The 23,806-nt window shown below is 44.6% G+C and overlaps 1 protein-coding gene across 1 annotated transcript; it reads right to left on the bottom strand.

The window, feature by feature from the left end:
- Positions 1–596: 596 nt before the first annotated feature.
- LOC110370434 (protein transport protein Sec24A) lies at positions 597–23,751 on the bottom strand. Its single transcript, XM_064034077.1, has 16 exons — positions 23,555–23,751; positions 21,774–23,352; positions 20,520–20,622; positions 18,419–18,545; positions 16,433–16,620; positions 15,107–15,260; positions 14,457–14,614; positions 14,140–14,213; positions 13,703–13,854; positions 12,528–12,681; positions 11,405–11,580; positions 10,805–10,915; positions 9,270–9,454; positions 8,457–8,650; positions 2,573–2,809; positions 597–2,119 (listed from the first exon to the last, which is right to left on the bottom strand). The coding sequence occupies exons 2-16, from the start codon at positions 23,339–23,341 to the stop codon at positions 2,008–2,010; spliced, it is 3,693 nt and encodes a 1,230-aa protein (XP_063890147.1). The 5' UTR covers positions 23,342–23,352; positions 23,555–23,751; the 3' UTR covers positions 597–2,007.
- Positions 23,752–23,806: the final 55 nt, after the last annotated feature.

The raw sequence follows: 23,806 nt of genomic DNA, 5'->3' as shown, positions 1-23,806 counted from the left end.
TGGACATTTAAGGAAATTTTACTGTATGCAACACCGGTAGAATCTCGCCTTTAGAACAACTTGTAACCGTGGTGTGCAACATACGTAAATAGAGAACGTTTACAAGGCTCGATTGTGCGTTTTTGTTGCCAATAAGAGACCTAATCTAATGACTATAGATGAATGACATTAAAATATACCATCGAGCAAATGTCTTTTCGATCTTTTTATATCAAAATGATCTTAGATTTATAACTCATGTTACTCCTTCTTTGTTTTCGGGTCTGTTTTTGTAATTAATCACAGAAATAAATATACTGTAGGAAAATTAGTGTTTACCAGTACCTACAAGCATGGATGTATTTTAAGGAACGTCGGGTTTGCATAAAAATAGCCAATAAATAGAAGAATAAAGTAAGTGAATCCCGAAACGGCAAAGTTGAGGAATGTTGAGAAAAATGAAAAGTTGCAATTAGACCCAATTTTCTGTCTTTTATTAATAAAAATAAATCAAAGCCAGAAACCAGGAACAGACCAATTAGAAACAAGTTGCACAATACACAGTTATTCCACCTTCTCTCGAACCAATCTCATTTCAGTATAAAAAACACACTACCTACAATTTCATAAATACTTTTATTTAATTTACAATGGTGAAATAATATCGAATTATGATTAATAGATACAAGTTTAAAGATAACTACATACACCTAACATGGAATTAACAATAAAAAAATGTATTTAGTTGCATCAACGGGCAAATACATTCGCCGTTAGTGCACGATCTCGACACACCCTCTGAATATGTAAAAAAATAAACATACCAAATATTTTGTACACAACACATATGGGTTACAGTCGTACGGTCAGTCAGGGACGCGGAACAAAATATACGACAACGTTTTTGGAATTCATTCATTTCTAGAACTTTCTTAAAATTAAATTAATAACACTTTCGAGTTTATCTCGTATGTTTTGTTCCGGTAACGATCACGCAAGCAATACCATGCATACAAATAAAGCCTTAGAAATATTATTTCACAAAGTTGTTGAATGACAATCGTATCATTTTACCGAGCTTCACGCGGGTCAAGTGTTAAAATTATTGCTATAACATTCTTTTAATTGCATAATTTAACAATCCGATAAAACGAACCTTCAAGGCAACGAACATTTGAAATAAAAATCTAGTCTTTCCAAGAAATAAAAATATATTTTATAAATAACTTGGAACTGGTGTAACAGGGATCATTTCACTATGTTCAGTAAAATACTTGTTTCGTCACATTATGTAGTTGGTGTATAAACATAACATCTCGATAACATACAACGATGCAGCGAGCTGTCGCTTTGCCGCACGGATTTATTAAACTTTATTATATTTTCACAAATCAACGACACTACTAGATTTTTTGACATTTACAATAAATAGCGCTTCTGGCTCGAGTTTACATAATAATATTTATATTGTCGCGTTTCTTGTTTATTTGCTTCCCAATTGTGATGTTTGCGAGATTAACTAAAGTGAATTCTAACCTATGAGAATCGGGTCACTGATATATCGAAGCTGATGATGCTCCATTCCCGTAATTTTATATTTCCATCGTCCCGGGAACTTTATAAATATAATTTTCCGTTTTTTATTAATCATTTGACACGCCTTCACCATCAAATCACCTTCTTAGGAGTAACTATCAACCTCCTTACAAATTAAATGTTTGGAAGCAACATTTCATTATTGTTACAAGTGTAAATAAATTATTATAAGTTATATAATTTATAGCCTCGTGTTTCTCTTTAGATTGTTCTACATTGATCGAGAGAGCACATAAATAAAGACCGGACATGTTAATTTTGAAATAAATAATCTAAATTTAACTTGGGATCGATTTTGACATTACCACTACCACTAGTTTTCTAAACTCGAAAACCAGAAGTGCTAATTGCTTATCGTATAGGGCAGTGTCGTAGCGGCCGGCGCTAGCTAACACAGGCAGTCCGAGGCGTGAGTGGCGTCACTCGCGGAACTCATTTCACTTGGTTCTTCACGTGCTGTAGAAACTCGTAGTAGGAGAATGCCGACTCCACTCGGTCTTCTATCAGTCGCTCCGTGAATAACGTCCGTGATGGTGAGTTGTCTCTGTGGAAAAAGTGCAATCAAATTAGTTTTCTATAAATGAATCATACAAAAATAGTATAAGTAGTAGGGTACATCACAGTATCACAGTATATTGTGTTGCTGGGGAGTTTGTTCCACCACTTCTTCTTCCCAGCAAAAACACATAGGAAGTGGTGAAGGGCGGGCGTTTTGGGGGCTGTCTTTTGTAGATTTCACGTTCAAAAAGTGCTGATTTTCAGCCAACTTTCAATAAATAACTTTTGATTTTGATTTGATTTTGATTTTATCGCAACTAATGAGAGATAAACTATAATGTTATCCAGAAAAACGATAAAAAAAGATTGTTTTGTGAATTATCATCATCATCATCTTCCTTGCCCTGTTCACAAGTCATTTGGGGTCGTCGCAACATGTCAAAAATTGAAAATTGATTAATTATTTTTTTGCACGAATATAAAATCCAAAATAATTTACCTCAATATAAGCAAATCAGAAGGATACGGCCGATCATCATTCAACTTCTCAATGAACGCATGCAACAGCACATTGCCATCAGTATCGATCCTAGGCAGAGTCCTCATTTCATCAGGCAGCTGCGAGAAGGCGGTCACGCCGAAGGTTTCCGACAGGAAGGCAGGACTGACGCCCTGGCAGACGTAGATGATCATGCTTTCGCCGTCATCCAGTAGGTAGGCGCCGTTTATGCTTATTCTGTTGGAGAAAATATTGGGATGGTGATTAAGCTAAAAGTATGTAGTCTGTTTTTTCTTTTAGAGTTGCGAAAGTTGCGCATGAATGGGTGTCATTCATTGAAATGTCGACAAAAAAGAATGTGCTCGAGGCATAGCTGCAAAAATTACTTCATTTCATGTTTTGATCAATGCATTATGCATTTATGGTTATCTAAAAAACGCATCATCTTCGAAGCTAAGTATGTTCCACACCGTGCTCACAACAGGCGCGTTGGGCTGCAGGAGCAATTTACAGTACAATCTTGTTTCTTCTTCAAAACGGGATGTATGTAGTGTGCGTGTGTTTGGTTAGGGTCCACATCGGGCAAATGTGCAGCTCGCGGGCCGGCGAGCAGCGCGCTTTCAGTCGCGGCAATGGTTCGGTGTGGCTCTGTAGCACAACGCGTGCTGATCGCGCACGGCGCTAAGGTTACGCGCGATCAGTGCGCGGGCGGCGCAGGAGCAGCTCAAGAACAAAAATGCACATACGTAGCTCGCAAATGGCCCGCGAACTGTCGCCTGATACGGACGTACCCTTAAATAACTGTAAATGGTGGATGTGTGGTTTTGTCCGTTGTGTCGGTAGGTGGCGTGATGCGTCAACAACTGTAACATTTAATATAATTAAGTGGGCACCTCTCGGCAGTAAGCTGCAGGCGCGGCGGGTCGGGCGCGGGGTCGTGCTGCGTCACGTGCTGCGCCAGCGCGTGCAGCGGGTACAGCTCGGGTACACAGTAACTACAGTACACACCTCTCGGCAGTAAGCTGCAGGCGCGGCGGGTCGGGCGCGGGTCGTGCTGCGTCACGTGCTGCGCCAGCGCGTGCAGCGGGTACAGCTCGGGTACACAGTAACTACAGTACACACCTCTCGGCAGTAAGCTGCAGGCGCGGCGGGTCGGGCGCGGGTCGTGCTGCGTCACGTGCTGCGCCAGCGCGTGCAGCGGGTACAGCTCGGGTACACAGTAACTACAGTACACACCTCTCGGCAGTAAGCTGCAGGCGCGGCGGGTCGGGCGCGGGTCGTGCTGCGTCACGTGCTGCGCCAGCGCGTGCAGCGGGTACAGCTCGGGTACACAGTAACTACAGTACACACCTCTCGGCAGTAAGCTGCAGGCGCGGCGGGTCGGGCGCGGGGTCGTGCTGCGTCACGTGCTGCGCCAGCGCGTGCAGCGGGTACAGCTCGGGTACACAGTAACTACAGTACACACCTCTCGGCAGTAAGCTGCAGGCGCGGCGGGTCGGGCGCGGGTCGTGCTGCGTCACGTGCTGCGCCAGCGCGTGCAGCGGGTACAGCTCGGGTACACAGTAACTACAGTACACACCTCTCGGCAGTAAGCTGCAGGCGCGGCGGGTCGGGCGCGGGGTCGTGCTGCGTCACGTGCTGCGCCAGCGCGTGCAGCGGTACAGCTCGGGTACACAGTACTCTCGGCAGTAAGCTGCAGGCGCGGCGGGTCGGGCGCGGGGTCGTGCTGCGTCACGTGCTGCGCCAGCGCGTGCAGCGGGTACAGCTCGGGTACACAGTAACTACAGTACACACCTCTCGGCAGTAAGCTGCAGGCGCGGCGGGTCGGGCGCGGGGTCGTGCTGCGTCACGTGCTGCGCCAGCGCGTGCAGCGGGTACAGCTCGGGTACACAGTAACTACAGTACACACCTCTCGGCAGTAAGCTGCAGGCGCGGCGGGTCGGGCGCGGGGTCGTGCTGCGTCACGTGCTGCGCCAGCGCGTGCAGCGGGTACAGCTCGGGTACACAGTAACTACAGTACACACCTCTCGGCAGTAAGCTGCAGGCGCGGCGGGTCGGGCGCGGGGTCGTGCTGCGTCACGTGCTGCGCCAGCGCGTGCAGCGGGTACAGCTCGGGTACACAGTAACTACAGTACACCTCTCGGCAGTAAGCTGCAGGCGCGGCGGGTCGGGCGCGGGGTCGTGCTGCGTCACGTGCTGCGCCAGCGCGTGCAGCGGGTACAGCTCGGGTACACAGTAACTACAGTACACACCTCGGCAGTAAGCTGCAGGCGCGGCGGGTCGGGCGCGGGGTCGTGCTGCGTCACGTGCTGCGCCAGCGCGTGCAGCGGGTACAGCTCGGGTACACAGTAACTACAGTACACACCTCTCGGCAGTAAGCTGCAGGCGCGGCGGGTCGGGCGCGGGGTCGTGCTGCGTCACGTGCTGCGCCAGCGCGTGCAGCGGGTACAGCTCGGGTACACAGTAACTACAGTACACACCTCTCGGCAGTAAGCTGCAGGCGCGGCGGGTCGGGCGCGGGTCGTGCTGCGTCACGTGCTGCGCCAGCGCGTGCAGCAGGTACAGCTCGGGTACACAGTAACTACAGTACACACCTCTCGGCAGTAAGCTGCAGGCGCGGCGGGTCGGGCGCGGGGTCGTGCTGCGTCACGTGCTGCGCCAGCGCGTGCAGCGGGTACAGCTACACAGTAACTACAGTACACACCTCTCGGCAGTAAGCTGCAGGCGCGGCGGGTCGGGCGCGGGGTCGTGCTGCGTCACGTGCTGCGCCAGCGCGTGCAGCGGGTACAGCTACACAGTAACTACAGTACACACCTCTCGGCAGTAAGCTGCAGGCGCGGCGGGTCGGGCGCGGGTCGTGCTGCGTCACGTGCTGCGCCAGCGCGTGCAGCGGTACAGCTCGGGTACACAGTAACTACAGTACACTCTCGGCAGTAAGCTGCAGGCGCGGCGGGTCGGGCGCGGGGTCGTGCTGCGTCACGTGCTGCGCCAGCGCGTGCAGCGGTACAGCTCGGGTACACAGTAACTACAGTACACACCTCTCGGCAGTAAGCTGCAGGCGCGGCGGGTCGGGCGCGGGGTCGTGCTGCGTCACGTGCTGCGCCAGCGCGTGCAGCGGGTACAGCTCGGGTACACAGTAACTACAGTACACACCTCTCGGCAGTAAGCTGCAGGCGCGGCGGGTCGGGCGCGGGGTCGTGCTGCGTCACGTGCTGCGCCAGCGCGTGCAGCGGGTACAGCTCGGGTACACAGTAACTACAGTACACACCTCTCGGCAGTAAGCTGCAGGCGCGGCGGGTCGGGCGCGGGGTCGTGCTGCGTCACGTGCTGCGCCAGCGCGTGCAGCGGGTACAGCTCGGGTACACAGTAACTACAGTACACACCTCTCGGCAGTAAGCTGCAGGCGCGGCGGGTCGGGCGCGGGGTCGTGCTGCGTCACGTGCTGCGCCAGCGCGTGCAGCGGGTACAGCTCGGGTACACAGTAACTACAGTACACACCTCTCGGCAGTAAGCTGCAGGCGCGGCGGGTCGGGCGCGGGGTCGTGCTGCGTCACGTGCTGCGCCAGCGCGTGCAGCGGGTACAGCTCGGGTACACAGTAACTACAGTACACACCTCTCGGCAGTAAGCTGCAGGCGCGGCGGGTCGGGCGCGGGGTCGTGCTGCGTCACGTGCTGCGCCAGCGCGTGCAGCGGGTACAGCTCGGGTACACAGTAACTACAGTACACCTCTCGGCAGTAAGCTGCAGGCGCGGCGGGTCGGGCGCGGGGTCGTGCTGCGTCACGTGCTGCGCCAGCGCGTGCAGCGGGTACAGCTCGGGTACACAGTAACTACAGTACACACCTCTCGGCAGTAAGCTGCAGGCGCGGCGGGTCGGGCGCGGGGTCGTGCTGCGTCACGTGCTGCGCCAGCGCGTGCAGCGGGTACAGCTCGGGTACACAGTAACTACAGTACACACCTCTCGGCAGTAAGCTGCAGGCGCGGCGGGTCGGGCGCGGGGTCGTGCTGCGTCACGTGCTGCGCCAGCGCGTGCAGCGGGTACAGCTCGGGTACACAGTAACTACAGTACACACCTCGGCAGTAAGCTGCAGGCGCGGCGGGTCGGGCGCGGGTCGTGCTGCGTCACGTGCTGCGCCAGCGCGTGCAGCGGGTACAGCTCGGGTACACAGTAACTACAGTACACACCTCTCGGCAGTAAGCTGCAGGCGCGGCGGGTCGGGCGCGGGTCGTGCTGCGTCACGTGCTGCGCCAGCGCGTGCAGCGGGTACAGCTCGGGTACACAGTAACTACAGTACACACCTCTCGGCAGTAAGCTGCAGGCGCGGCGGGTCGGGCGCGGGGTCGTGCTGCGTCACGTGCTGCGCCAGCGCGTGCAGCGGGTACAGCTCGGGTACACAGTAACTACAGTACACCTCTCGGCAGTAAGCTGCAGGCGCGGCGGGTCGGGCGCGGGGTCGTGCTGCGTCACGTGCTGCGCCAGCGCGTGCAGCGGGTACAGCTCGGGTACACAGTAACTACAGTACACACTCTCGGCAGTAAGCTGCAGGCGCGGCGGGTCGGGCGCGGGGTCGTGCTGCGTCACGTGCTGCGCCAGCGCGTGCAGCGGGTACAGCTCGGGTACACAGTAACTACAGTACACACCTCGGCAGTAAGCTGCAGGCGCGGCGGGTCGGGCGCGGGTCGTGCTGCGTCACGTGCTGCGCCAGCGCGTGCAGCGGGTACAGCTCGGGTACACAGTAACTACAGTACACACCTCGGCAGTAAGCTGCAGGCGCGGCGGGTCGGGCGCGGGGTCGTGCTGCGTCACGTGCTGCGCCAGCGCGTGCAGCGGGTACAGCTCGGGTACACAGTAACTACAGTACACACCTCTCGGCAGTAAGCTGCAGGCGCGGCGGGTCGGGCGCGGGGTCGTGCTGCGTCACGTGCTGCGCCAGCGCGTGCAGCGGGTACAGCTCGGGTACACAGTAACTACAGTACACACCTCTCGGCAGTAAGCTGCAGGCGCGGCGGGTCGGGCGCGGGGTCGTGCTGCGTCACGTGCTGCGCCAGCGCGTGCAGCGGGTACAGCTCGGGTACACAGTAACTACAGTACACACCTCTCGGCAGTAAGCTGCAGGCGCGGCGGGTCGGGCGCGGGTCGTGCTGCGTCACGTGCTGCGCCAGCGCGTGCAGCGGGTACAGCTCGGTACTACAGTACACACCTCTCGGCAGTAAGCTGCAGGCGCGGCGGGTCGGGCGCGGGGTCGTGCTGCGTCACGTGCTGCGCCAGCGCGTGCAGCGGGTACAGCTACACAGTAACTACAGTACACACCTCTCGGCAGTAAGCTGCAGGCGCGGCGGGTCGGGCGCGGGGTCGTGCTGCGTCACGTGCTGCGCCAGCGCGTGCAGCGGGTACAGCTCGGGTACACAGTAACTACAGTACACACCTCTCGGCAGTAAGCTGCAGGCGCGGCGGGTCGGGCGCGGGGTCGTGCTGCGTCACGTGCTGCGCCAGCGCGTGCAGCGGGTACAGCTCGGGTACACAGTAACTACAGTACACACCTCTCGGCAGTAAGCTGCAGGCGCGGCGGGTCGGGCGCGGGGTCGTGCTGCGTCACGTGCTGCGCCAGCGCGTGCAGCGGGTACAGCTCGGGTACACAGTAACTACAGTACACACCTCTCGGCAGTAAGCTGCAGGCGCGGCGGGTCGGGCGCGGGGTCGTGCTGCGTCACGTGCTGCGCCAGCGCGTGCAGCGGGTACAGCTCGGGTACACAGTAACTACAGTACACACCTCTCGGCAGTAAGCTGCAGGCGCGGCGGGTCGGGCGCGGGGTCGTGCTGCGTCACGTGCTGCGCCAGCGCGTGCAGCGGGTACAGCTCGGGTACACAGTAACTACAGTACACACCTCTCGGCAGTAAGCTGCAGGCGCGGCGGGTCGGGCGCGGGGTCGTGCTGCGTCACGTGCTGCGCCAGCGCGTGCAGCGGGTACAGCTCGGGGTACACGCGCCGCGCTAGCTGCTGCAGCGGCGACGCCTTCAGCGAGCACATGTCCGACACCCGGTCGTCCAGCCGCGTCGATGTGCCCGTGCGGAACGCTTTCTGTAAAAATTCATTAAATCATATATTTGTCAGTGAAACACAGTTTTAGGACATACAGAATGTAATGCAAACAGGTTGGCTAGCCAATAATAATAATGGTCACCATCTCATTAAAGATGTCTCAAAAGGGCTTCAGCGTGTTGGCTTCGGCTCCACGTTCGCCTCCCAAAAATCCGGGACTCTATAGTCCCGAGGTCTGGTAGAGACATACAAGATAATGATACTCGTCAAAATACGAAACGTGCTGAAGCCGCGGACAGATAATAGCAGGCGTGCATTCGCGTCGGCGTGCACTACGCGAGTATAATGACGGGCGCGCGGGCGGAGAAGCCCGAGCGCCGAAGTGATGTGTCGCGTTGCACGCGCAGCTGGACTCGAGCTTGCGAGTGCACGCCGCCGCGTCGTAAGAATCGTAATATGTTTACATGGAACTCTTTCAACGCGCGCGCTATAGCTATTATACAGCCGCGTATCGACTGCACGCGGCAATCCATCGAACATTGGCTCGCACGGCGACCAATTAAAAGGGGTCGATTAAGATTTTCTTACATACATAGTTGGTTACAAGTGGAGCTAATATAAGCGTGTTAAAAGGTACATCTACGTCAACAAGACTCACCGTTTTCAACAAGGCGAGCAGATAAAGCGGCAGTAACCGCAGCGACATCGGCGCATGCAGTGCGGAGCTCATCGTGCCGCTCGGCAAGTTCTGCGACAGCCGGAACGCGGATAGCGCGTCTACCGCCACGTTCATTACTGCCTCGCGGGCCTCGCTCATTGAAGCTGTCATACACCGGTCCACCGCTATAATGTTAAAATAAAATTTGTTAATTGAGAATAAGACGTAATAAACTCATGTGTACATTACATAGAACGGACTTCTGTATTTCCCTTGGTGCGTTCTAAAAGCCGAAAAACATTTGCGGTTAATAGAACAACATTAACCCTAGATTACTACTCTACGTCGCAGAGGCGCCCGCGTTTTTGATATTTTGCTTTCTCCTTTTATCCTTTGCGCGTACGGCATTCACGTTCTAGGGCATCTCAGTCCATGCCAGCATGTGTCGCAGGACGGTGGTTGCGTTACGGTAAGTGTAATAGTTTTTTTGATATTACTACCCTCGGCGCTCCAAAGACGTATGAGTAGTTTGTATGTAAGTTTTACGCTATTAATCAAATTATTTTGTTAGTGTCTTTTTGTTCATTATTAGTTATTCTATATATATTTTGTAAATTCATATGTTATACTAGTATGTTATATATTGTCATAACATATCAACAAAAGATGAAAAACGCCTCAGTCGAAGACAATTTACGAAAAAACTTAGCACGCAGTTGACTACCTACTGAATGGATGCAAAAATGACTAGAAGCAACTACGTTGAAGCGCAATATCTGGGATATAATTGAAGTCATCCTAAAAAAACCTGCCGATGACTGTTCTGGAGAAAATGAGGGTCTACCACCGCCAAAAAAAAGAAGATATTGCTCTTATTGTATATCTAAAAAGAAGAGGATGTCCAAAATGACGTGCGCCAAGTGCCAAAAATCTATACATCAAGTTCATGTATGTATCGGATGCAACTAAAATATTATTTTTGTTACATTGTGAGTTTTTTTTGGTTGATTACTTCATAATTTACTATTTTCCAAGAGAATTGTATATTTAAATTTTTTATTTTTTTATTTTTAATGAGAAGACTGTTAAATTGCCTAAGTTCCTAAAATTTGTTTCTACGATTTATTTGATTAAAGATTTTGTAATAAAAATATATAAATATTAATTAAAATTGTGTTTTTCTTTTTTTAGTAATCTACACAATTACATAAACAGTCAAAACATATCAATCATACTATTAGGTTTTTAATAAAATCATTTGTAAATATGATGCGCCTCGCAAGCGTATGAGTAGTTTCTTTGTGTGTCGCAACATGAGTAGTAATCTAGGGTTAAAAAAATCAAAAGACAAAGACAAAAGGATGCAAGAAACGCGTAACTCCAGAATTACACCACCTAACTCAAGTTTACCAAGGGCAATAATTAATGGTGATGTCTATTATTTATCAAGTATATAACGCATGTCAAAATTTTAAATAGCTACTAAAAACATAAATCTCATATTACTAGAAACATAAATTGCAAAATAAACTTACCCATTTTACTTAATAATCCTATAATACACTGTGTGTCAGCAGAATGCAGTACGTCCGTTAAAGTGCTTGCGGTCGGTAACGCTAGCGTGTGCACTCGTATCCGTCTTTCACCTGAAAATAATACATTGCTAAATTAATACAAAAGACATAGCTACTTTAATCAATACTGCTCCTAAAGAGGAAGGGTAGTGTCAACAGTGATAGTAAATGAACTGAAACTAGTAGTATAGTAGTGAGAATATCATTTACACAATATTGGGGTGAGGAACCGTTCTATACACCAGTTGCAAATCTTGGTTATTACAATGAGTCACCATACACACATATTCCGAGATTACATATTACAGGCCTAAGGTTTTGTGTGCTGAGCACATGGTGAATTTTAAAAGCGCCGACGAATGACGTTTGAACGCAATCTTGTAACCTCAACACGGAGCGATCGCAGCGATCGCATATACGCGCTGGTACAGACGAATTATAATCTTTAGTCGTAGCTTTCACGTTTTAGTTAGAAACTCCTCATCAAACCATTCCGAAAGTCCTTTTAAAATACACCATGAACTAGGCAATAAAGTGTAATAAAAAAAATGCAATATATACCTTTACTACTAGTATATAGCAGGGCGGCTTGGAAGCACACTTGCTGCAGGTCAGACAGAGACTCTTCTATGGTCAGCTGCATGCCGAACCCGGCGTCGGGAGACACGTTGGGTAAAGATAGCAGGTCTGTCGACCGCACGAAGAAGTTGCCGTGGAACGTGTGGATTGTTATGCCTCTGTAAATAAAGATAGGTTATTATTATATTAGTGTTATGTATTGTGATCTTGCGTCATCAATCAACTACATGAAAAATATAACGCCGTAGTCTCTACGGCTGAACCTACAAAGGGCATCTGCGTTCCTCGACCCTGCCCCGTCGAACACTGCCTGAATAATGCTGAGTCAGCCCACAACCTTCTATAAATATGGATTAGGTACCTAGTTACGACCTTTAACGATGCTGACACTGAGCTTAGACCTGTCCAAGGTCTTGAAAGCCCTTTTCAAAGAACAATATACAATACTGACCTAGTACACCGCACTCGCATGACGGCCTCGAAGCCGATCTTCCTGGTGAGGTACCGCGTCAGTACCCTGGCCAGCGCCTCCGCCTGAAGGAACAATATACAATACTGACCTAGTACACCGCACTCGCATGACGGCCTCGAAGCCGATCTTCCTGGTGAGGTACCGCGTCAGTACCCTGGCCAGCGCCTCCGCCTGAAGGAACAATATACAATACTGACCTAGTACACCGCACTCGCATGACGGCCTCGAAGCCGATCTTCCTGGTGAGGTACCGCGTCAGTACCCTGGCCAGCGCCTCCGCCTGAAGGAACAATATACAATACTGACCTAGTACACCGCACTCGCATGACGGCCTCGAAGCCGATCTTCCTGGTGAGGTACCGCGTCAGTACCCTGGCCAGCGCCTCCGCCTGAAGGAACAATATACAATACTGACCTAGTACACCGCACTCGCATGACGGCCTCGAAGCCGATCTTCCTGGTGAGGTACCGCGTCAGTACCCTGGCCAGCGCCTCCGCCTGAAGGAACAATATACAATACTGACCTAGTACACCGCACTCGCATGACGGCCTCGAAGCCGATCTTCCTGGTGAGGTACCGCGTCAGTACCCTGGCCAGCGCCTCCGCCTGAAGGAACAATATACAATACTGACCTAGTACACCGCACTCGCATGACGGCCTCGAAGCCGATCTTCCTGGTGAGGTACCGCGTCAGTACCCTGGCCAGCGCCTCCGCCTGCCACGCCCGCGCCGCGCGGAACAGCGGCATGTGGTACACTGTGCCTGCACTGAACTTGCTCATACCACCTAGAATTAAAAACATATAAAAATAATATAAAGAAAGAAAGAAAATGAGTTTTATTGCGCAAAATATAAGACGCATGCCCTTAACAAAATGAAGGCAAATAGAAAAGTATGGAAGAAGAAAACATGCTGCCCCGACCCCAAAATGGGATGTGTCTAAGCGCATCGCGTGAATTTTGATGGAAGTAGAAATTATGGAGCTTATACGTACACATACATAGATGTGTTATTATAATTTATTTTTGTGCACAATTTTGTATTCAAAATTGTAAATGATATGTTATATTTGTAGTAGTATTTCCTGATCATTGTTTTATATTTCGTTTTGATAAATTGTCCAAACAGATAAAAGACGAGAATTTTGTTTAATTGAAATTTGCATAGTGTCGAAAACACAAATAAATTCAATCCCATACAAAAACATGTAATAAAACTGGTTGAATCTAGTTTAAAAATCATGAAAAAATTACTTTATTCAAGCAACAAATATCCAAAGATGAATAGAAACGTACACCGCGTATTTATTCAGTTGTTTCTGATGTTTGCATTCTTTGTTTGTGGCGTCATACTTAGATAAGAGAAATAATGTGAAAACGCCTTTCATTTTAAATAGTATGATGAAACATTTGTTTACATTTACTAAGCATAGACCATTGAATAAATGAAAAATTATGCTTATGCTGATCTAAATCAACCTTTTGCATCTAAACGTTTAACCAAATCTTATGATATAATAGATTTATGAATAACGAAATTATATTGGACGTTTAGAAACTTCTCAGCTCCACTTTGATGGACTCTGGGCCTAAATGTTTATTTAAAGTGGATTGGTCACATTCTCCACTTTTCACAGACTCTTACCATTGATTTTATTGTTTACTTAATTATAAGGCTAAAGATGTCAAGTTATTTCCAGATTTTTGAAGCACATATTTTCGAGCATCATACCACTAACAATTTTTACTTCTATTCTCTATATTTTCCTTATTTCACCAGCACACATAAATGATAATATAGTACGTACTAAGCGTAGCCAGGTCAGCATACTGCGAGTTGAGCAGGAACAGGTCGACGGCGATCTGAGCGCCGCTGCAGTCCAGCGCCAGGCGCTTGTAGAAGTCCGTCGCGGGGTTCAAGTGGGCTACCTCTTTGGATGACCGGGCGTTCGGGTCCTCTCTGGAACGAAAAGGTATTAATTTGCATAACATTATGGTATGGTTAAAATGATCAGCATATAGTGTAAAACAAGCAAATATTCGGCAAAGTCCAAAGGCTTAAAAAAATGTCTTCGCCACCATCGCAGTGTATCATGAAAAGACTACGTAAAAGCGTAAATTTACGTAGCTTTTGAAACAGATTTAACTTTTAGCAGATTGCTATTGCGGGGCTTCTCGTGATTGACGGATAGCCCGGGTAGGTTAGGTTAGGTTAGCAGAATTATAGTAAATGGTAAAATCTTACCTCGGTTGTAACGCTCCCGGGCCTACGTTCGGTAAGCATGTCTGGAATACTGTGATACGACCACCGGTCGCGGCCTGCAAAAATACATACAAAAATTAATTATCATTTTGCACGCTGACAGTTACCCTTTGGCGCAAACTCTCTTTGCGAAAGTTATGGACCGTGCAAAACTAATATGCGCAAAACGAAAATGCGCAAAATGCATATGCGCAAAATAAATATGCACCAAATATCTTTGAGCTATTTTGTTTTATTCAGTTTACCATTATCCTTGAAATTAATCATTAAATTAGTACTATAGTAACAATAAACCTTACCATAAGTTTATAAGCAGCTTGTAGCGCAGCCCCGAGGGCGCAGGCCGGCGCTGCAGGCGCGGAGTAGCGCTGCGGCAGCACCGACAGCAGCTCCCGCACCAGCTCGCGACGCTCGCCCAGGTTCACTAATAAAGACTCCGGGGACGGTAGGAATACATCTGTAGGCAAGGTATACGATTAATTATGTGGAAAGAACAAGCGGGTTTATTGCAAAGAAGTTTTCGAATATAAATAACTTATCGAATATAGAACTTTTCTAATAGTTATTTTTTAATTATAACATTATAGACAGTATTTCGTGTATTCGCAGAAACTAGAAAAGAGTTTTTTGCTTTAATTTCTGGATTTACCAATAAAAAATATATAGTCAGATCTTGCAAGCTTTGAACGTCATCATCCCCAGACAAATAGAAATACAATTTTGTCGGACACGTGGCGTTCAATAAGTTAGGTAATAGAAAATCTATTGTCTATTTGTTTTCCAAATAATCTATTATTTGGAAAACAAAATTCGTGCAACTCTATTGTATACATAAATCTAAGTTGTTTTAACGCAAACTTTTACACATTTCATAAGTGCCATTACATCTACATAAAATAAACCACCCCCAACGATGACATTGTTAGGGGTGGTTTACTACGGTACTCACCATCAATATCAAGTACAGTCATTTCCTTAGGCCTCGTGAGTCCTTCGCTCATGAGATAGTAATGCACGTGAGAGTCGAAGCAGATGAACCCGATCTGTGTCCGCGTGTCGCCTGGAAGCGACTCCAAGTTCTCTTTCAACGTGTCGCATACCACCTGAAAAGAATTGGCATTTCTAGTTAGTTTTTATTACAATTAAATCTCTAATTTTCTATGCTAGGGAGTGGGTTGAGACGGGATGTTTCAAACATCGAACGAAATTCTATTGTTTTTTTTTTAAGTAACTAATCCGTCCTGCTTCGCTAAGACCTTTCGCTTGCATGTATTAAGACAATATAAATTAATGTATTACCTTATCTGTAACATACATTTATTGCAAATAAGTGATTTCTATTTCTATTCTTAGGCAAACTTAGGCTTAATTCTGTGATTTCGTCAAAAGATCTTAGGTCATAACAAAAAGGAGAAGACATTTTAGTGGCAACTTTGTTTTTCCACAGTGTAACAATAAAGTGTTGTTTTAACCATTTTTATGAAACATCCAACGACCTGTAGAAGGGTATTTTAACGACTTTCATTTACATTCATATTAATCTAAAACATCAATCAATCATTAAAATAATAAATCAGTCATACAGTTAAACATATTTGTTTTTGATTTGATGACTACAGGACATTTTATAAAGGATTATCAAAAGGTAGACGGTACTTAATAGATAAGAAAAAACCGCAATGTCAAAATATTCATATCAATCAATATCAAATTATCGGTCAACAATATTGAATCACTCTACTTAAATAGATATTAATGATAAAGATATCTTATAATCTCAAACATTAAAGGTATTATAACTAGTGTCGTACTTATTTAAAAGGTATTTAAAATCTAGATTTATGTGTCACGATAGTGAAATGAAAATGGCGTAATGAGTTCCATAACTTTAAAACTTAATATCGTTATAATATTTTATATACTATCGGGTTTAATATAACAATAGATTTTACATTTATCCCACCACATGCAGTCAATCGGGACACTTAGACTCGGTATATTTTATTGTATGAGAAGTAGCGTCTACCAGTCTTACCAAGGGCTATTGGGTTTCCAGGTAACTGGATTGAGGTCAGATAGGCAGTCGCTCCTTGTATAACACTGGTACTCAGCTACATCCGGTTAGACTGGAAGCCGACCCCAACATAGTTGGGAAACGGCTCGGAAAATGAAGATGATGAATAGATTTATCATTTATACTTCAAGCAAGTTATTGGGACACAGACTAGATATAATTTGTATAGTCAACATAAAAAATGAATATAGTTAATATTACCTGCAAATACCCAGAATCCCTGGCGATCTGCGACACGTCAAATAGGAAGAGGTACACAGCTGGCTGAGGAGGCCGCAGCATATACTCGCCGGGGGCAATGAACTCTATTGTCGCTGACTTGATCTCCGGACGACGTGTCGGGTCGCCGTAGGACTTGCTGACCGGGTCATACTGGAACTCTTCTGGCACTGAGAAGAGAGAAGATAAAAGTGTAAGTTTCGGACAAAACTTTATCAAAGCAGAGAGGTTTGTATGAATAATAAATAACCCTAACCCTAATTTATTTATTGTCTTCCCTAATAAACAAATACCCAAATACACTAAAATATATAAATAGGCAGTAGAATTGATTTGCTTATAAATGCTACTTAGTGGATTAACGAAATACCATCCACCACAGGTATTGAAGTGACCATGTTCGGGAAAAGGATAGTTAGTCGACTTTCAATAAATGATAATATTCTAAAACGTGCAGTGGTTCTCCTTTCCATATTTACTTTTACAGTTTTGCGTTATGCCTTTTATTCTATGTCTAATGAATGTGGAATGTCCGGGAGAGAAAATAAATACTTATGATTTCAGCATTTTTATTTATAAAGTACGTCATGTAAAACGAGATCCTACACACTGATACTATTCAAATATCAGATAATCCAAATAAATGGAGATGGGTATATAGCAAACATTTTAAGTCAGCAATTTAGATAAGCAAGATTATATTTTGATAAACTCGCAACTATTTCATGGAACATCAGCGCGGTGTTTCGTGAATTCCACGGCTTTTAGTCACGTTGCGATAGTAGAACAATTTCTTTGTAATTAGTTAAAATAATACTACATACAATTGGTATAGTACAAATATTACTAGGTGGTGATACTATATGTATATATTTAGGGTTCTACAACATAACACTTTCGGAGGCATGTGACGTCACAAAGACAAGTTCTCAGTCTCAACATTCTAACATATCGACTTTTTAGATGAATATACATTTGAAACAAAGTTAGTTCACATAAGATATCGCCTCTATGTGATCTTTGAACCGCGCACGTTTATGCTAAATCATTCTGCGAAATCATGATGAAGTGACATTCCTTATATTTTTATTTATTTTGAAGAGATATTTGCTTAATAACAGAAATTCGTTACTCCTCATTTTCACTCATGGCCATATTGAAATAAAGAAAGAAAAGATTATTTCTACCTAGAGCGGCTCCTTTCAGAGTTCAATTCGCAATGCGAAAAACTGACAGCTATTTTCGCTATTGATTAATTTGTATAACTCCACCTCTCATCCACATTAAAATTGACATAACTCGAACACGTCATAATATGACCCTAGCACACGTATTTGTACTCTATAGATAGATATTCTGAGTCAATGTTTGCACATATGATACTACGTATTTGTAAACAAGAGTCACCTAGAGTAAAGCCACATTCCAGTTTTAAATGCGCCTTATAAAAATATATCTGGTATATAGAATATAGCTAGCTACACGACTATATACCTAAGTAGATAAGGAGCTATAAAGGCTCCGTTTTAAGTATGCACATTAAATAATTATATTGCTGATGTCCTTCTTAAGGTCAACTGCGTTTGCCAACTGTCAGTCAGAATATTTACTTGCATGAATAGGTAGTATAATTGATGGGTATATTCTATCCTATAGGTAGTAGGTATAAGTTAACTGAGTTAGCACTGAATTAGTTATAAGATCTTGCTAGATGCTAGATCTAAACTCAGAAAAAAGAAAAAGACTAATGTTGTATGAAGCAGGTGATAGAAACACTATGGCCTGCTATCACTCCCTCATAGGTGTTTACATAAAATAAGAATGCCCTTAACTAAACTAACACCCTCAGATAACTCAAGATAGGTTACATCCTGCGATTAACTTATTACCACTATCATCAATCCCTTCTACAAATTAACAAAACAAAAGCATATCAATATTACCCTATCTACATTAATAATTACTTACGGTCATTGACCCGGTAGCATAGATTGCACTTCCACCGCTTTGCGTCTACGAAGTACACGAACGGGTTGATGTACGTCCGACACGCGCGACATCGCACTATCGTCGCGCATTGTATTACTGGCAAGTGCTGGAAACAAAAAGGTTTTATTTAGAAAAAGGTTATAGGTATAGCTGGAATGTGCATTATCTGCCTAGCCTTTTGTCAAATATGGTGGGTTCGGTCTTCAGTCTACATTGCACTGTGTTACTGGCAAATGTTAGAAACAAAAAGGTTTTATTATAAAAAGTTTATATAGCATGTGTGTCTATTATATTATCTCTATTTGTATGTCTCTACCAGACCACGGGACTATAGAGTCCCGGATTTTTGAGAGGCGAACGTGGGGCCAAAGCCAACACGCTGAGAAAACTTTAATGAAATGGTGACACAAAACCATAATAAGAAAATACTTATATTATATTTTCTCTATTATTATAAGAAAAAGGTTACACTGGGCCTTTTCAACGGAATCCTCAAAATGTAGGAAGTTTTCAGTTCCGATATATTTTTATACATCATGTTGGTATTGGCCTTCAATGTAACCGGATGCAGCTGAGTATCAATTTTTATGATAATGATGAACATTAAAATCAGTTAATCTTAATTTTGTGAAACAATTTCATTCCATGTTTTTATCCGTTTGATGATAATGTGCAATGAAATTGTAGAATGAGTCATGTTTATTGAGACGTATTCCAATTGCCTTCAGACATTTAGTTACTTATATGATTGGTGAAAGTGATTCACACTATAAGGACAGAAATAACCCTCCTTGACATTGGGGTAAAGATTAAATCAAAAAGCTAAAACACAATTTCTCTCTATTCATTTGATTCTAGCGTCTACTAAGTTTATATGAAAATCCATTACAAAAAGCATTCAAATTGAAACCATGATAATTTATATTTAAAGCGACATTATCATATCACAAATACGACTCGATATAGTATTATTTATAACCATAGTTATATAACAACGAACATAAGAACTCTTTCTAGAATATAATTACGACACCTGTTTGAATGGCATTATGTAAAAGAGTACTGGCCAGTAAAAATAGCAAAAAGTTTACAATACTAAAAGATATAAAAACTCTTTGAATGTTTAGTTTATTTATGATTCATTGTTTTGATACTCCAAAGATATTATACTCAAGAATACAAAGTCCAAAGTGCAATCACATGACGTAAATAGGTACAAAATCTTAGAAATGATTATTGAACTTTATCATTTAATATTGATACAGAGCGTTTTTGTTGAAAACCTACTTATTGGAACTATGCAACTTGAGCTTGACCTCTCAGAAATTACTTGAAGGTCCATTGGAAAAACGTAGATTCAAGTTAGATGCCGAGGCGATGCTCTTGAATTGTAAATATGAATGGAAAAGAGTAATTGCAACAAAATATTTTAAGCGATTTTTCCCCCTTGATCTATGATAAAATAATATCAATTTCAATTCACTATTATGCAAAGATTATTCCCATAAACATATGAATCAATAAATATTAATAGATCACTACTCAGTACTACTATCACTGAGGAAATTATTATTTCCTCAAAACTCATTCACAATTTCCACAAGAGGAAAATCATTACAGATTCATACTTTTACCGCCAAAATGAGTTCATTTGAAATTCTTCGCACGATCGATAATGCGTTCAATGTTACTCTTATACCGGTCAAGGATGCGACGACCTCTAAATTAAAGGTCTCTTACTAATGTAATACTGGTTTATGTGCCAAATATAGGTTTAACATCAGTATCAAAATATTTAAAAAACAATAATAATAACATATGCAGGTTATCAGACCAAGAATAAATTAAGAGCATGGATAAAACACTTAAAGGCAGTGCCACAAAAATAAACGTTTCAAGTGTGGTCAACATGTGTATTAAAAATAAGACAATAAATAATAGTCCAATTCCCTTAGTAGTAGTCCAAATCATATTAAACTGACAAATTTCTGATTAGACCAATGGGATGCAAGTATATGACTGGTTAAAGTTACAATTAAGTGGTGCAATTCACCTTTTAACAATAAAAACTGATACTTACATTGAGATCTTTGAATGGATGTATTAATATTCCCAGAGGCAGTCTGGACTTTTGCAGTAGACTGTTTGTCTCTGGAATACGGTTCACCGTACATCTAAAGACCCTGCAAACAAATAATAACAAATTAGAATTTGCTAAAAAGAAATTCTGATATGATGGTGAGTAAATAAATCATATTTTAATAGGTACTATCTTCGGATGTAGGTAAACTACATGGCACAGACTTTACAATGTTTAATTTCTGCAAAATATTTTTACAACAACTGATAAATTAGACTGAAATAATCTTAGTCATATTTTTATAACAAAACATGAATATATGTTGACACCAAAACAAAGTATTTAACTTTTAATTAATCTTGTGTCATTAATAAATTACACTGTCCAAGCGGGTCACCTAACAGTGTCACTTTAGATGATTATTAATTGAATGTTTCCTCAAGATCATCATCATACTACGAATATTTAAAAACCCTCCAAAATCTTTCTATCATCAAATCTATTGCTCAAACAAGTACCTAGGCACTCGACCTTCTAACAAAATACGTGTGTTTAACCATATCACAGATAGAAGATTATGCAACAGTACACAGTAGACATATTTTATCTCTGCTCTGATAACATCCTTTGTGTGTCAGTTAAAACTTGAATGAGCAGCAATATATCTATTAATAATATAGAAAAGAAATATAGTGATACACAATTATGTCTGTGCAGACAATGGAGTGCAGTCAATAAATAATAAAATTTGAATTGTGTGGTACAAACAATGCAAGTTTATTGCTTTCAAATTCTATGATGAATGTTCTAATATCTTGTTTAGATGTTTAAATTGAAATAGATTATATACAGCTTATATTACTTTAGGAATGTGAACTACGTTGACTGTATCTCTGGGAATCTTACATAAATTACACACAGCTCATTTCCTATCCAAAAATGTACATGATTCATGTAATGTAATTGGAACTATTTTGTGAGATCTCACTTCCTTATTTGAGCGTGAAAAGTAAATACTTCTTGTTTAACAATTATTAATGTTTCTCAACCCAAACAATTGTGTGGAGGTAAATAATCTTTAACATTGTATGAGGAAAACTGTTTTTATATTGGATGATAGCAAGGAGGTCATCATCTTCTATATAGCTACATAATTTAATTTAGAAGCATCATTGAAAGGTTTGAAACATTATAAATCTTCAATCTCGTCGCACAGAGGCACTTTCACTCTTTAAAAACAAAAGCAATACTTACTCAGGGCTGCAGTTAGATGCCTCAGCAAACTGATGAGCAAGCTTAATCTCCGGAGGGTCTTCAGGATATTCAGGCAATATGTGCTTACACTGCAGCAGATCCACCATGTGATGACCCCACAGCTGGTCAAACCCTTGCTTAGTCACACTCAGCTGCCCCATCTGCTGGGTCACTCCTTGAGTGCTATACTGCTGAGGAAACTGCTTCATAATGTTTGCCTGCTGCTGACTGAGGCTCGGCATTTGCGCTGATTCATGATTTGCATAATTGCCAGGTTGTTGATGCATTTGCGGGTATCTATTCTGCATATTGCTCTTAGGTGGTGCACCCGCTTGCACAATTGGACCCGGTGGTGGCCCCATTTGATGACCCATTGGTGGTAAGCTTGAAGGCCCCATAGGAGGCATTTGGGCTCCACCTGCAGGATTCTGAGGCCCACTAAAAGAACTTGGAGGCCCCATTGGCCCAGCAGATGGTCCTGGTGGGCCCATAGGTGGCCCAGGTGGACCCATAGGCTGACCTGGTGGGCCCAATGGCCCCGATGGACCATTTTTATATTGTCCTGGATATGATTGTGGTGGTGCACTTCCTGGGCCCATTGGAGGTAAACTTCCTGGTCCCATAGGCCCTGGTGGCTGGCCAATATTCTTAGGTGGCGCAGGAGGCATTGTTGGTGCCCCACTTACACTGGGACCATTAATTCCCATTTGCCTTGGTGGCCCTAGAGGTGGTCCTGAAGGTGGCGGGGCACTGAATCCTTGCATGCCAGTAGGAGGGCCACTAGGTGGTGGTCCAGGAACCAAAGGACTATTCCTAGGAGGACCAGATATAGGTGCACTAGAAAACGGGATATTAGGTTGGCTTGTCATTGCAGGCCCAGGTGGCTTGGCCATTGACACAGGAGGAGGGGCATAAGGTGCATTCATTAGTCCTGGACCGTACCCTGAAGTAGGTGGCTTGCTACCAGGAGGTGAGCTATAAGCACTTGATGAACCAGGGTACTGGCCAGGAGGAGGTCCAACAGGAGGCTGAGAAGAGAGTGGACCATTCACGAGAGGTTGGCTTGTTTGACTAGATGGAATGAGTGGTGGAGCGTTATCATTGATCTGTCGCTGCGGAGGTTGGTAACTAGGAGGATAAGGAGTTGGAGAAGAGTTGGCGTTTGATACAGTTCTAGGACTGGCAGATGACAGCGGAACATTCTGAGGAGGCAGGGGGTTTGGTAATGAATTGGGAGCTGCTGACATTGGTGGTCTCATAGGTGAAGATTGCAGACTGTGCTGTACAGGCTGCATCATCCCAGGTTGATTGAAGGCTGGTGAACTACTAGCACTCTGACTATAGTTGTTAACGTTTTGTAGCACATGGTTCTGGGGCGCTGACGATGGTGCATGAAGAGGACTATTCGAGTTGGGATCTTGTTTCAATCCTCCATATCCTGGCGGCAATTGGCTCAATGGAACTTGTCCAAATTGCTGATTATGGTTAAATGTTGGCGGCGCCGCATTAGCGTTCACCTGAGGCGGTCCCGGGAAGTTGTTAAATGGATTTGGTGGTAAATTGGACATGGCTTGTCAATCTGGAACGATATAACTGCGTTCAAGTAATTATCTCTAAGAAAATCATAACAAAAACTTTTACGGTTATTTCGCCCGATACTTTAAAATGTTTGTATTATGATTTGAATGCTGATATCGAACAGGATTTAATTGAAACATGCTAATTCACTTGTACGATGACGGATGGGCGATGAAAGGACGGAATTGAATACCATCACTTACCGCAGTCGGGACGAGGTACAGGCAAAAATATTTTCACAAACACTTGGGTTTTGTTATACCATTCTCACATATTATCACAGCATGTAAAATAATGTAATTAAAATGTCCAAGGAAGAAAAATACGACCCTGACTTACGTGGCCGAGCAATTTAGAGCGCCCTCTGGATTGATTTTTTGACATGTCACGTCAACTAGGGACGTACGTGTCAACAATATGTTTCATGCTTTAGTCGATTTATGAATAAGACGACT

Source organism: Helicoverpa armigera, chromosome 4 (genome assembly GCF_030705265.1).
Source record: "Helicoverpa armigera isolate CAAS_96S chromosome 4, ASM3070526v1, whole genome shotgun sequence".
NCBI classification, from domain to species: domain Eukaryota; kingdom Metazoa; phylum Arthropoda; class Insecta; order Lepidoptera; family Noctuidae; genus Helicoverpa; species Helicoverpa armigera.
The sequence above is the reverse complement of the archived record's forward strand: the minus strand, read 5'-3'. Positions and strand labels throughout refer to the sequence as shown.